The sequence below is a fragment of the Halyomorpha halys genome, unplaced genomic scaffold (assembly GCF_000696795.3).
Source record: "Halyomorpha halys isolate HHAL.00 unplaced genomic scaffold, Hhal_1.1 Scaffold284.1, whole genome shotgun sequence".
Lineage (NCBI taxonomy): Eukaryota > Metazoa > Arthropoda > Insecta > Hemiptera > Pentatomidae > Halyomorpha > Halyomorpha halys.
Window position 1 is genome coordinate 1,143,373 of NW_027105232.1, and position 13,552 is coordinate 1,156,924.

At 29.4% G+C, this 13,552-nt stretch overlaps 1 protein-coding gene across 7 annotated transcripts in view; it reads left to right on the forward strand.

Annotated features, from left to right (window-relative positions):
• The window catches only part of kto (kohtalo), a gene marked incomplete at its 3' end in the record, with an annotated part of 44,332 nt that overhangs the window by 9,009 nt on the left and 21,771 nt on the right, over window positions 1-13,552 (forward strand). For all 7 annotated transcript variants that reach the window (XM_067049847.1, XM_067049855.1, XM_067049854.1 and 4 more), the window contains 13 exon segments: window positions 2,495-2,741; window positions 3,442-3,594; window positions 3,741-3,862; window positions 3,948-4,040; window positions 5,054-5,197; window positions 6,986-7,283; window positions 8,599-8,699; window positions 9,934-10,063; window positions 10,972-11,256; window positions 11,367-11,546; window positions 12,811-12,933; window positions 13,070-13,144; window positions 13,336-13,446. In XM_067049847.1, coding sequence (XP_066905948.1) covers window positions 2,495-2,741; window positions 3,442-3,594; window positions 3,741-3,862; window positions 3,948-4,040; window positions 5,054-5,197; window positions 6,986-7,283; window positions 8,599-8,699; window positions 9,934-10,063; window positions 10,972-11,256; window positions 11,367-11,546; window positions 12,811-12,933; window positions 13,070-13,144; window positions 13,336-13,446 — 2,062 coding nt within the window.

Consider the following 13,552-nt stretch of genomic DNA (forward strand, 5'->3'; position numbering starts at 1 on the left):
AGTCCCTAGAACCATGCGTTGATTTTTTTAAACAGTGTAAAATCATAGTGTTGGGTTTTTTGACTTTTCGAAGTAACAAAGGTTAATTTCATTTTGTACTAACCCCTTCTTTATATTATACACTACACATCTCTATATAGCGGATAAAATCATCTTCCCCTTAGTTGTCCATTATCTAGAAGTTTCACTGTATTTAGTTAAATTTTGATGAGATTTGTTTTAGTTGCAGAGTAAGCATCAGTTGTACCAATGATGAACAGTAAAAGGTCTGAGCAAGTGTATTAAAGATCATTTAAATGAAGCATTGCTGAAGTTTTGTGCTGTTTCATAAATACCTTCAGAAACATAAAACATCCACAAGAAAAAAAACAGTCTTGAGTTATGCTGTTTTTTTTGGTTTATTGTGGTTGACATTTTGTAGTTTTGTCATTTTTTGTATGCATTTGTTTGCATATAAAATTTAGCAGTGCTGCATTTAAAATATAAATCTGATTGACAATGGTCTACACTTGCAATGATCAAACAAAGGCTGAGGTACATTCTTTATATGTTTGATAATGCATTTAACTTTAGACTACATTTGTTTCTCAAAATACCTTGAACATAAAAAAGGTTTGTCTTGGATTTATCACCAATAGGATTGATTATTTATAATTAATAATTCAATTTTAAACATATAGTTGTATACAAGGAGAAGATGGTTGGGGGGTGCGGTCAAATAAAAACACAAATAAGTTGAAGTAACTTATTTATTGTGCAAACGTTTTGGCTAGAATTTCTAGCCTTCATCAGGGCTGTTCTTCTCCTTGTATATCAATCCAATCCAGTGTCATCCACGGTCAACTATCTCTCATGGTTATATAGTAGTATAATTTTAATATAATATTGCAAGTACAAAACTATAAACTAAGGATATCAAAAATCTGTTTTCTAATTAGTGTGATGTTACAAATTCACGAATACAAAACTGGTGTTTAGTTAAATTTTGATGAGACCTTTTTTAGTTGCAGAGTAATTATCAGTTGTACCAATGATGAACAGTAAAAGGTCTGAGCAAGTGTATTACAGATCATTTAAATGAAGCATTGCTGAAGTTTTGTGCTGTTTCATAAATACTTTCAGAAACATAAAACATCCACAAAAAAAAAACAAAAAAAAAAAAAAAAACAGGCTTGAGTTATGCTGTTTTTTTGGTTATGTGGTTGACATTTTGTAGTTTTGCCATTTTTTATATGCATTTGTTTGCATATAAAATTTAGCAGTGCTGCATTTAAAATATAAATCTGATTGACAATGGTCTACACTTGCAATGATCAAATAAAGGCTGAGGTACATTCTTTATATGATTGATAATGCATTTATCTTTAGACTACAATTGTTTCTCAAAATATCTTGAACATAAAAAAGATTTATCTTGGATTTATCACCAATAGGATTCATTATTTATAATTAATAGTTCAATTTTAATCATATAGTAGTGTACGAGGATAAGATGGTTGGGGGTGCGGACAAAATAAACACAAATAAGTTGAAGTAACTTATTTATTGTACAAACGTTTCGGCTATAATTTCTAGCCTTCATCAGGGCTGTTCTTCTAGTATAAGTCATCCACGGTCAACTATCTCTCATGGTTATATAGTAGTATAGTTTTAATATAATATTGCAAGTACAAAACTATAAATTAATGATATCAAAAATCTGTTTTATAATTAGTGTGATGTTACAAATTCACGAATACAAAATTGGTATTTAGTTAAATTTTGATGAGACCTTTTTTGGTTGCAGAGTAAGCATCAGTTGTACCAATGATGAACAGTAAAAGGTCTGAGCAAGTGTATTAACGATCATTTAAATGAATCATTGCTGAAGTTTTGTGCTGTTTCATAAATACTTTCAGAAACATAAAACATCCACAAAAAAAAAAACAAAAAAAAAAAAAACAGGCTTGAGTTATGCTGTTTTTTTGGTTATGTGGTTGACATTTTGTAGTTTTGCCATTTTTTATATGCATTTGTTTGCATATAAAATTTAGCAGTGCTGCATTTAAAATATAAATCTGATTGACAATGGTCTACACTTGCAATGATCAAATAAAGGCTGAGGTACAATCTTTATATGATAAATATATTTTAGATCTGAGAAGAAATAAAAATTATTAAATACCTTTTATTTATTTTAAATAAATCTTGAATATTACTATAGTTAATACTTTATTTCATGCTTTTTATAACACAACATGATACAATTTAATTCTGATGTTCAGTTTCTACTCTTTTGATAGTAATTGTTCTTCTGGTTATTAAAATATTAACGTATGTCAATTTTTAATTTGACTTTGATTATTTCATTATGAGGATTATTCCTAATCCTCCCAAGAAGTGATAATATTTCAAGGATGTTTTGTTGTGATGAACTCAGGTTTAAACTAGTTGATTGATGCACCATTTTGATTGTTAAAGGTTACTAATGGTTTCCTGTTGTAATATTTTTCAGAGTGCTGAAAAAGACGAACCAATTGTAAATCTTCTTTGTTGGTGGGCAGTGAGTGGTGTGAGATACGGCGAGCATAGAGCGATGGCTGTGGCTAAGCTACTTGAAAGGAGGAATGCTCATGTTTTAGCTGGAGGCAATGACAACAATGATGCTGAGGATAAAGATTCATCTTCTTCCCTCCCCGCTGCATTACCCGTTTTTCAGCCATTGCTTATGAAATTTCTTGATCATGATGCTCCTGTTCTTGGTAAATTTGGTTTAGATTTTAGTATTTCACTTAATAAATAAGTTTTCAAATGAATCATGGGATAAGTTTCTAAGCTCAATACTTATCTCATCGGTGGAGTCTACCAATAGATTGAATCTAAAACTAATTGGAATTGGGATTAGAGAAGTTCACCACTGATGGAAGGTAAGAGACTATATATTAGTTTTATAAACAAGAACAATTTATCCTAAGTAGATGTACTATAGATAATAAATTGTACAACCAATTATGGGGAGATTCCTTGGCTTAAAAATGAAAAAAAAAATAATTTTTTATACTTAGAAAATTAATATATTGGTATCAGGATTATGGGAATAGAAATGACTCAACACAATTTTTAAACTTAAGTAAAAGTGAGCTGATAAGAACAATATGCCAGGAAAATTTATTTTCAAGGAAAAAAAGAACTTATATTTATAAAAATCTCATATTAATTTTATTTAACTAATTAACTTCAGATTTAATGAAATTTTTTTTATTTTATATTCTCCTTCTTCATAAGAAGGTTAATCCCAATTCTCATTTTCCTTCCACCTTTCTACTTTTTTAGCCTATTAGTACCGATGCCAAAAAGTCATTATTATTGATTCCATTGATGAGCTCAGTGCTGAGTTTAGGAACTTTCTCATGTACTCTTATGAATTTTCTGAAAGACATATTATTTCTGATTTATTTTAAGATGACAGTAGCCATTCTTCATCAAATAGAACTATGTTTACAAATCTGGTTCATTTATTTTCTGAGCTTGTTCGTCATGATGTATTCTCCCATGATGCATATATGTGTACGCTTATTTCAAGAGGCGATCTACTACAAGTCAACGCTGCAGCAGGTAATTTAAATTCTTAATAATTATATTAGTTTAACATTTTGTTTATTTTACTAATTTATTAATGATATTAAATGAAAAACTTATGCAATGATATGAATTAGTTATTAGATGATAAATTATAGTTATGGTATTTTTATGAATAACAGGTAATGCGAACCCCGGTAGTACGAGACCTAATAGCAACAAACCTTTAGATACACCAACTACTCAAATTCATTTAGATTCTGATCCAACAGCTCTTTTTGACATAAAACCCACCAAGATCCAGGTTTTCTACATTTTTCATTGTTATTTGTTCTATATATTTTGACTTTTTTTTGTTTTTTTCATTAAGTATTTCTCATTGATTGTAGGAACATGTGAGGCCAATGGAGTACGATGATAGTAAGGCTATAGATGATGACTTAGGAAAGATTTTATTATCAATAAACCAGCAAAATTCAATGGTAAGTGGTTAAATAAAACTATCACACCATAATACATCCATAGTATACACCATAATGGTCCTAGTCCCGCAATGGATGGTTTGCCCTCTTGGTACTTAATTCGTTACTAGGATAAACTTAATGTATTTACAAGAAATTAACATCAGATGAATGTTTCCTGAATTGCGGTTTACATCTTAACCACCAGTAACCGTTCTTAGTAGCTCTCGACTGTGACAGCTTCTCCTAAAAGTTTTCCTTCACTCGAGGTCTGGCTTCTACATTGTCAATATTCTTTATATTTATAACATTTTGTTTTAGTAACTATTTGACAAATTGACTTTTAAATATAGAACTGATAGGCAATAGCAGTCCATTTGAATACAGAACTGATAGTAAAGGGCATTCCATTTGGTTCTATCAACTTAATTCTGAAAAATGTTTCCATTAAATAAGAGTTTTTTAGTTGTATGGATATGAACCTAATTTTTGCCTTAGTTGATATACTTTCATGTTCCAGAAAACAGTTTGCAAAATTCTTGTTCTATTTCAGAAAAAGATGATTTAATATAAGAATTAGATAAAACTAATTTAAATCATAAAGTTGTTAACCATAATTAATGATCTTAAATTATTGAAAGAGTGAGAAAGATAATGAAAATGAATCAGTCAACAGATGTTTTGAACATGTTCTAAATGTTTAATATATTAGAAAACTTAATTTTTTAAAAATACTTTAAACCCGAGCCTTCAACATTGTCGTTATAAGTCCTCTTATTAAATTTTTCTTTATTTTATTTAAGAAATTAAAGCAAAATTAGTAGTCCTTTATGATTTCCTGGTTATATTGTTTTCCCGGTTACAGGTTTATTTTTTTCAAGGGTCTTAAGAAGATGCTAACAAAATTTTACTGTATTTTTTTTATTTTAATGAATTTGTGTTTCATTACAGATTTTGTTCTTTTAACTGAAGTACTTTTATATTTTAACAGCCTTTTCTTATTTTGTTTTTTAAATTGATTAAATTTATTTTAGGATGATCCAGTATCTCCAAAAGATGTTGGAAGTTCCCTCGTTGGGGGAGGAATGGACCATGATGGTGGAGAAGCACCTGACGGAGCCACAAGGACTAAACCTACACGACATCTTCTCTATTCAACACACTTTCCTCTACCTCAGGTAAATGTTCAATTTATATTTTACCTTTCTTATAGTTTTAATCATTTTCTATGCTCTGGGTCCTTTTTCCATCTATTTCAAATTCATGATTTCAACATTTAAAAAAATTATGAACTGACTTATAGTGTTTTAAATAATAATAAATATTGCTGCTTCTCATGAAAGCTTCTAAAAATTCAATTATTGAAATTAGTTCCATTTTGTTGATTTTTTTATTGTTCCGTTCATTGAAAATGAATCTATGATTGTCATCAGGAATTTCATTTGTAATATTGTATTTTAAAGTCAGAGCTCAGGTTATAATCTACCATTTTGTTAGATTACCAGTTAAACGACTAAGATAAAAGGATGTTCTAATCTCTGAAGTGGTAAAATTCATGAATAAATCTTGGAAAATAGTTTTAATAAGAATCATAAGAATAAATATACTAAAATCACACAGGATTTATTACCAAAAGTAGATATTTAAGTTCTTAATTGTCGGGCCATGGCACTTGGATTGTCAAAGTGATATGTTAGTTGACAACCTTAAATGCTTAAGTATTTGTTAAAATTCCAATTAACCGAGTGGCACCCCTATACGGTCGTTTACAATGACAGACCAAAACCAAACTCATGACTAACTTGAATCATGAAAAACTCGACACTATTAGTCCAATTGTTTCCTTGTAAATGAGATATTGGACAGTAAGGATCTTTTTCAATGTCTCTTTCGATTCAAAATAAATAAAAAGCTGATTTGGCCATTATTCTGGCATTTGCCTGCAATAAAAAAAATGAAACACACTGTTTAAATAAAGTACCCACAGTCTCCCCTCCATTTCCTCAGTACATCCTTATATTTCAAGGTTTGAATGACCTGATTTCAAAATTTTCTCTGAAACCCATCGATATTACCGCTACACGATTAATCTGGAAGTCCATCTTTGGTTTTATGTCATTCTGACTGATCTTGTAGGGGTCCTTTAAAAGGTGCTAACATTTGCTAAGTCAAGGGGAGAGCCATTTGAAGATGGGCAGATTCCGCTTCCAAAAATCTCTATAGTAAAAAGTCATAATATCGAGCTGCAAAAGTTTATTCCTACTTTGTAGCATAGTAACTTCACTAGTACGCTGTGCAGGAGTACTTTTAATGATGGTTTTAAAAAAATGATGAAAAAATGTTATGAGGAAGTGAAGGGTGAATATTTTTGAGTTAGGAAATGAAAACATGCTTGGTAAAAAACAATATTTTTTAAGAAAAAATTATCTTTCAAAACTTGAAACAGTTTAATATCATTGTAAGAATAGAGTTATTCAATGAGGGAGTGAGATTTTCAAGGTTTCTTATTGATGACTACAATAAATAATGAGACATATTTTTTAAAGGAATCCTCATGTAATAACTGACTAAGTGATTTAGTGAATTGAAACCTGTAATCAATTGTAGATTGAACATAAAATTTTAAAATGCCTTATATAGGGTATCGAACATGGTGAGGGAGTAAAAAAACAATATTTTTTATTTTACTTATTAATTTATTTTAGAGGTAAAATATGTCCTCCATAGTAGGGCAAAAGGAATAGAATAGTTCATGTTTTTTTCCAATAACTCACGTTAGAGGTTGAACATGGATTCGACATACGATTTACACATTTTCAGATAATAGACTCATGATAGTTTATTCAACAAAACAATATTAGATAACTTTCTAATTCAGTACTTCATTTTTTTTTTTTATTTATTGCATTACATTTTTCTATTTTTTTCATATGAACGTTTTTCAATTTGTATTTATTGGTTTATAGGATGAAAGCTGCTCTCATGAATGTAATCAGAGGCATGTCTTATTATACGGTGTTGGAAGAGTCAGGGATGAAGCTCGCCACTTGGTGAAGAGGACTGCTAAAGATATATGCAAACTGTTTTCAAAAAAATTTAGTATTGACGTCAGTGAAGGTGGAAAAGTGAAAAAACATTCTAGGAATGAATTCAGTTTTGAAGCAACTACTGCTAGGGTCCAAGCTCTTTCTTATTTTGATCAGCACGTTGTCACATGGCAATGTGCTATGACTGTTTTAGAGATGATAAGTTCTTTTGCTTCAGGTAAATTAATGGTTATTATCTTATTGTTAATTAATTAATAAAGCTTCTTTATATACTTTTTTTTTTTTGGTAAAAATAAAATCACTGAACCTATCATCTAACGTAAAAATAAGACATTTCAACATGGTCATAAAACCAGTAATTTTATATGAAATGGAGACAACATGTCTCCCTAGGCTGGAAAAATGGCTAAAAATAGCGAGAAGGATCTTGAGGAGAATCTATGGGCCCAAGAAAACACAGGAAGGCTACAGGTTAAGACCCAACCAGGAAATCTACAGGAAGGCTACAGGTTAAGACCCAACCAGGAAATCTACAGGAAGGCTACAGGTTAAGACCCAACCAGGAAATCTACAGGGAGATAAATGACCTGGAAACCGAAATAAGAATCAGAAGACTGAGATTCTATGGGCACGATGAGAATGGACCAAAGCAGACTAAACAAGAAACTCTTTGACAGAATCTGTGAATATAAGAGCGTAGGAGGATATGTGAAGCAAATTAGAGAGGAAACAAAGAAATTGAAAATAACAGACAAAGGCTGCTTGGTTAGAGAACAGTACGGAAAAAGATTGAAATAAATAAATGTTCTTGTGGTAAATAAAGAAAAACGGAAGGGTACTGCGTGATCAGAAGAGAGGAATCAAAGGCACGTAGAAATGATCAGAAGTGAGGAATCAAAGGCACGTAGAAATGATCAGAAGATACTAGGAGAGAAGAAGAGAAAAAGTGATGATGTTCGTGTGGTCTCGAAAGGCCGTTCCGTGAAAAAAAAAAAAAAAAATGATATAGTATTATTTAATTCAAGGTAACTTACTTAATTAGAATTTTAAATTATGTTAAGGATATTAAAAAATTATAAATCATTGATTAAATCTTCATTTAGCTTTTACTTCAGAGGGCTACTATAACTATAAAATATTAAATCATGGGCTTCTAACCTAATTTTTTTTTTTATTTGATAATTCTTTATACTTTTATTTGAATGAAATGGTCCGGGTTCCATTTTTATCGAAATATTCTCATTTAAGTTCACAGTTCACATATACATGGATACAAATATGTTAATGGAATTCAACTTTTCAAAAAAATTAGAAATGTAAACTTACCTAGTTGGAAGTTTTTCCTAATGATCTAGGTATCAAATTTTGAAAACTATACACTTGCAGATTGTCTACAACAGTTAGCTAGTTGAAGTATGTTGTATATCCTAATATAATTTAACCTTTTTGTAAAAGCCATAATTTGCAAAATTTGTTGAAACCTAATTGTAATTCTTAACCTATATGTTGTAAACTGACTAATTTTGTTTTAGGTAATACCAATTACTTGCCGGTTCAGGAACATGTTGCATTTTTGTTTGACCTTATGGAATTAGCCCTTAATATCTATGGTCTGATTGATATTTGCATTCAGGTGAGTTTTTACATTGTTGATATATTTTTAATGAGATGTAGATAGTTGACCGTAGATTAATGCTTGAAGAAGTTTATCGGGGGGTGCGGTCAGCAAAGAACAACATAAATAAACAAAACAATATTTATTTATTTTATGCCGACGTTTCGACCTGAGTTTCAGGTCTTCATCAGGGATAGTGGCGTGTAAAGAGTTGCTTCCCGTCCCCTTTACACGCCACTATCCCTGATGAAGACCTGAAACTCAGGTCGAAACGTCGGCATAAAATAAATAAATATTGTTTTGTTTATTTATGTTGTTCTTTGCTGACCACACCCCCCGATAAACTTCTTCAAACAAGTTGATATATTTTGTTTTACAGTAAAGGCATAATCATAGTTATTTGTTTACCAGCTTTGTTAATTCATTGATTTAGATAATTTGATTTGTTATCATTTTTCTGGGAATTTTTTTTTTTACTTTAGTTGTAAAAAAGAAGTAATATTATTTTTTATCTAGTATTTTTTAAATTACTACTTTTTTTATTTAGTATTTTTTTCTGGGATATTGTTCTTGTTAACTTGTATAAAATCAACTGTTTTTTTCTATTTATTATTACTATTTTTTTCTATTTAGCATTTTTTCTGGAAATGTTTTTTGTCAAGTTGTAGAAAAGACTTTGTTTTTTTCCGTTTATTAATATTATTTTTGTATCAACTATTTTTTAAATTAATATTTTTTTCTAGTATTTTTTCTGGGTAATTTTTCTAGCTAACTAGAAAATCAATGATATTTTATATTTATTTTTTTTATCTAGTATTTTTAAATTAATTTTTTTGTTTATCATTTTTTCTGGAAAATATTTTTAGTTAAGTTTTAGAAACAGAGTTGTGTTTTTCATTTATTAATATTATTTTGGGTTTAGTATTTTTTAAATTAATATTATTTTTTTCTGGGAAATATTTCTAATTAAGCTGTAGAAAATAAGTTGTTTTTCATTTATTAATTTTATTTTTTTATATAGTGTTTTTAAAATTAATATTATTTTTATCTAGTATTTTTTCCTTGAAAATTATTCTAGTTAACTTGTAGAAAAACAGTTGTACTTTTCCATTTATTAATTTTTGTATCAATTTTTTTTCTGGGAATATTTTTTTATTAAAAGTAAAACTAGTAGAAAATGGCTTGTTTTTTTATCATTTATTAATTTATTTTTTTTACCTATTGTAGTATTAAACTCATTCATTTTAATTAGATATTAAAGGAGATTCCTGAAGTTGAGGCTCAGCTGGCTGCCAAAAGTTCTAATCATGTAAGGTCCTATACCACAGGGCTTGTACTTTATATTGTCGGCGTGTTGAGAAGATATCACTGCTGTCTTTTGTGTAAGAATTTCAATATTTTTAATATTCATTTATTATTTCTTAGGTTTAATAGAAGATCTACAATTATGATAAAACTATTTAATTTCCATATGAAGTTATTTTAAAATTTTAAAGGCAATAAGACAAATTACTTCAAGTTTTGTGGGTGATAAAGTTTTATTTTCAGGCTTTCTCCATTCTAGTATATCAAGAGGTTTTTAGCCTATCTCTCTATCATCTAAATTAATTAAAAAATTGACTTTAGTTGTTTTACATCAAGAAACATATTTTTACTATTAAGTTGTCCTTATTTGAGCTCAGAATCGAAAATTTTCATTCAAATTTTACTTTTTAGACATTAAGGAACAAATTTGGTACCATGTTTATCTGTAGTAAAATTTTTGTTTGGACATAATTGATCAAATCATTAATTTAATTTTAATCAAATTTTGAGAGTTTGTACGGATTGGTACCAAAATGGTCCCATATCAATTTTATTATATTCCATCCTCTAATTTTACGTATGCATGCACAAACTTAATCTATATTTTAAAAATTGTTTTTCTAATTCAGAGGAATGTTGGGGTGTAGTAAAGACTTGATCAAGTAAAAATTTGTTGACCATGTTAATAAAGTTGAGTTGGTTGTAGATTTTATTCTCAAATGGTAAATTATTAACCTTGAAATAAAGGTCATTACCAACCCTATAGAAATATTCAGTAAATGGATAATTTTCACAAAAGAAAATAAGATATAAAAACAACGAGGAAGTTATTCTGTAAAAATTCTTATTAATAATTTAAAAATATTTAATTTTGTCTGGAACTGAGTAAATTTTATTATTATTTTTCTTTCTCCTTTATTATTATATTTTTTTTTGATAACACAGATTCAAAACAATATATAGAAATGATTGATAACTATTGCAGTGTCAGGAGAACAGACAGTAGCAGTGTTCGAAGGGCTTTGTAGAGTCGTAAAACACATTTCTAACCCCAGCGACTGCAGCTCGGCCGAGCGCTGTGTCCTGTCTCACCTGTATGATCTGTATTCAAGTTGCAGCCTTCTCAAGACAAGGCCGCATGGAGCGGAACCCTTTTCTAACGCCTATCCAAAGATAATGAATGCTTTGTATTCTCCACTCACTCCAAGCCAATCTGGAGGTGCTGCTGGCCCTTTTATGGCGGATGTTATTAAGAGTGTTCGTAGAAATAGTAAGCTCACTAACTTTTGTTATTATATTTAATTTAGCTACTTTATTTCTTTTAATCTTAACAATACCGCAATTTAATTTAATTTTTTAACATTATCATATTTCTTTCAGTGAAGGTTGAGCTTGCTTGGGTTCGGCAGCTCAATGATAGTTCCGACAATAGGTATTCATTTGTTTGCAACGCTATCATTGCAGTTTGTTCGACTCCCGACATTGATAGGCTAAACGATTTGGGTCACCTTTGTGCTGAGCTGACTGCATCTTGTAACACGCTATCATCTGAGTGGCTTGGTAAGTGTCTTATGAGCTGAAAGATTATCATTCTCCTTTTGAAATATATTTCCAGCAAATCAAGATCTATAACAATATCATCACACTATTTGTTTCATCCATTTTCTTCTTTCAAAATTATATGCTTTACAGGCAAAGTTTAAAATCAAGGAAGTTATTTTTAGATCCTATGTGCTCAATAAAGTTCATATCTTTTATTACCCAAATTCTGAACTAAGATTATTATGACTATGTTTTATATTGCTTACTTTTGAGTCCTGCAGTGGCCTCATTGGTGTCTTAGGTGGTAATAAACAATAATCTTCATTAAACTAGATAGTTAAAAATTGTATATTTATAATATACATAGATATGTATATTATAAATATACAATTTTTAAAAATGTTTTTGGAAAGTAAAGCAACTTGCTGAGGGTGTCCACCAGATTCGAAAAAGTCAAATTTTTTTAATCTTAAAAAATAAGAGAATTTTTTGAACCTAGAAAAGTTTAAAAAAATGTCTAAGCTGAAAAGCCATCAAATTAATAGGTTAATTTGTTTTTATTATATATTTATTTATTGCAACTGTTACAATGACCCAAAGCAGGGGTCCTCAAACTTTTTGTAACTGTGTGTACCAAAGTAATTTTTTTGTTGGTTAAATTAAATTATAATAAAAAAAATAAATCATTAATAAATGGACCTTCAGTGGCATTTATTCCTTTGTGTAATTTTCTATCGAGAGTGCTGCTCACTTTGAATGCAGTAGAACTCATTTTAGTCATTCCAAACAAAATGCCTGCTGGAGAGTTCAAAGATATAGGAGAAGTAAACTGAACTCAGAAGTGGAAGGAAGTGTGAGTAGCAGGGGGGAATGCCACTGTTTAGCTTCAATTTATTTTTTCTTATTTAGTGAGGAGAAGGTGGTCAGTGGTGTGGTAAAACAAATAAGGAAAACTTATTTTATTAGTGCCAACGTTTCAGCCAGAATTTCAGACCTTCATCAGAGTTCAAAAAACATGATAACAACCAGAATATAATGAATAAAAACTAAAAACAGTATGAGAAGAAAATAAGATTAATAATATAAGTACATAAGTAACAGAAATTACAGTACATGGGTAGAAAATATATAGTGTAAATATAATATAAAGTAAAATAGAAAACAGTAAATTAAATTTTCCGATTTAGAGCCTAAAATAATGATTTCCTTTATCAATATGCTTTTAGAGCGTTAATAAATTATACCTTTTTTTTTTTTTCATAGTCATTGTATTTACTTACAGGTGTATTAATGGCACTTTGCTACGCATCGAGTAGTCCATCTTATCTCGATGTATTGAGCCAAGTAGATATCCATGACTTGAGTATTCATAATTCGTTAGCTGTGTTTACGTGTATTTTGGTTGGTGAGTTCCTTTAATTGATATTTTAATAATGTAGAACAATACAAGAATTTGTATATAAAATAATTTCTAACAATAAATTATGAATCGTTTTAGTTCAAATATGGCTTCCTAATCTAAACATATTTTTATTTTTCAGCTAGGCATTGCTTTTCATTGGCTGACTTTGTTAGACATGTTGCAATTCCATCTCTTCTGAAGGTTTATAATGAAGGTAATTATTTCATAACATAATCAGCTTGACTTTAGTTTAATACTTATATTAATGCATTCTGAATATTAAATTCCAAAGTAGATTGATTAAATGTTGTAATATAACTTTTTTAAGTTATTCAGAGAGTACTTACATTTTTTAGTATAATAGTCATGAATCAGAGTATTAATATTTTGTTAATTATATTTAAGGGCGTAGCGATATTGATGTGGATGCTGAAGCTGGTGCAAGATTGACATGTCATCTGCTTTTACGTCTTTTCAAAACTAGTGAAGTTCCACAACCTGCCATGTATTCAGTTGGTGTGTATAAAGAATCTAATATATGGCTGGAGTAGGGGGAAAGTGGTACATGATAAGACTTTAAAAGTTGCGATATTTCTTGAGCCTCATAATTTTTGTTCCCATT